General features: G+C 44.1%; 1 protein-coding gene across 1 annotated transcript; it reads right to left on the bottom strand.

Moving 5' to 3' along the window:
• Positions 1-836: 836 nt before the first annotated feature.
• On the bottom strand, positions 837-1,304 carry LOC109222812 (uncharacterized mitochondrial protein AtMg00810-like). Its single transcript, XM_019387124.1, has one exon. The coding sequence runs from the start codon at positions 1,302-1,304 to the stop codon at positions 837-839; it is 468 nt and encodes a 155-aa protein (XP_019242669.1).
• Positions 1,305-1,341: the final 37 nt, after the last annotated feature.

Genomic DNA, 1,341 nt, shown 5'->3' with positions numbered 1-1,341 from the left:
TTAGAGGGTGGTAGCCCTATATCCTTTAGCTTCCACTTTACCATCAGATGCTTTTCTAGCTTCTCGGAAGGGGTCTGGATCCTGTTGCCGAAGCTCATAATTCCGGGTTTCGTGTATCAATGCTTCTAGATTAGTGTTAAGGGTGTGGTCGAAGATCAGGCTTGACTGACCGACTTCATTGACGGCGCATTTCGTTCTGGGTGGTGTTTCAGTAATTATGAGTGGCCTCTAAAGTCTTGGTAGCCTTTAGTCACTTTTGCTTACCTATCTTTTCCCATAGGATTCTAAACCTTCCCCTGATCTACGATCACCCTAGTTTGCACTTTTTTGTAAAAGTTTGTTGGTTCGGCAAATTATTAAGTGGCAGCTCTTTCTACGGATTCGTCTGCTGACGAGGATTCTGATGTTTCGGATGGAGATAGTTATGCTGATGCTGATGCCAAGGCTTATTCCACTACGGATACAAAAGACAGAAAGGGATTATTCCTCCTTTCGGGATTTCGAATTCATTTTCTTCCTTCCCCGAGCCCACCTTTAGCCCTTTCTTCAACTACTATTGTGGTAGGAACACATTCTTCGAGCAGGAGAACATTCTGATTTGAAAGAAGTAAAAGCTAGGCTAGTTGCGGTGCCATCTTAATCTTCTAGTTTGCCGCGTCCTCTTGCTGCTTCCTGAGGAGATACTGAAGAAGCACGCAATGGAGACGGCGAGAACTTACGACAAGGTGCAACCTTGAAAGGAATAAGGTGGAAGCAGAGTATGAAGAGTTGTCACAAAAGAGAAGGAATGGGTGAGGAATTGACACATGTAAATCCTTTAGCAAGTAGGAGAGCCATCAAATTTCAGAAGCAGTGATAGCTAACGCTTTGTATTCAGCTTCTGCACTAGCGCGGGCAACTGTTGGTTTCTTTTTAGAGCCCCAAGAAATTAGATTGTCACCAAAGTAAATGCAGAATCCAGTGGTTGAGCGACGAATTGTTGGACAACCAACCCCGCATAAGAGTAACAAAAAAAAGTGTTGAGATAGGGCGATGAGGAAATCTAAGACCATAATATAATGGAGAGTGCCTTTCAAATACCTTAAAATGCGTTTAAGACACTGATCATGAACAGTGATGGGATTGGCCATAAACTGGCAGGCATGATTAACAGCATAGCGGAGGTCCGGTCGAGTGAGAGTGATATATTGGAGAGCACCAACAGTACTCCGATAGGCCTGAGGATCAGAGGGAGGTGTACCATCCAAAGCTGAAAGTTTAGAACCGGAAGCAATTTGTGTAGCACAAGGTTTGCAACCAAGCATGTTGGTCCGGCGGAATCAATCTAAAGCATATTTGGTT

This window comes from Nicotiana attenuata, unplaced genomic scaffold, assembly GCF_001879085.1.
Source record: "Nicotiana attenuata strain UT unplaced genomic scaffold, NIATTr2, whole genome shotgun sequence".
NCBI classification, from domain to species: Eukaryota; Viridiplantae; Streptophyta; class Magnoliopsida; order Solanales; family Solanaceae; genus Nicotiana; species Nicotiana attenuata.
The sequence above is the reverse complement of the archived record's forward strand: the minus strand, read 5'-3'. Positions and strand labels throughout refer to the sequence as shown.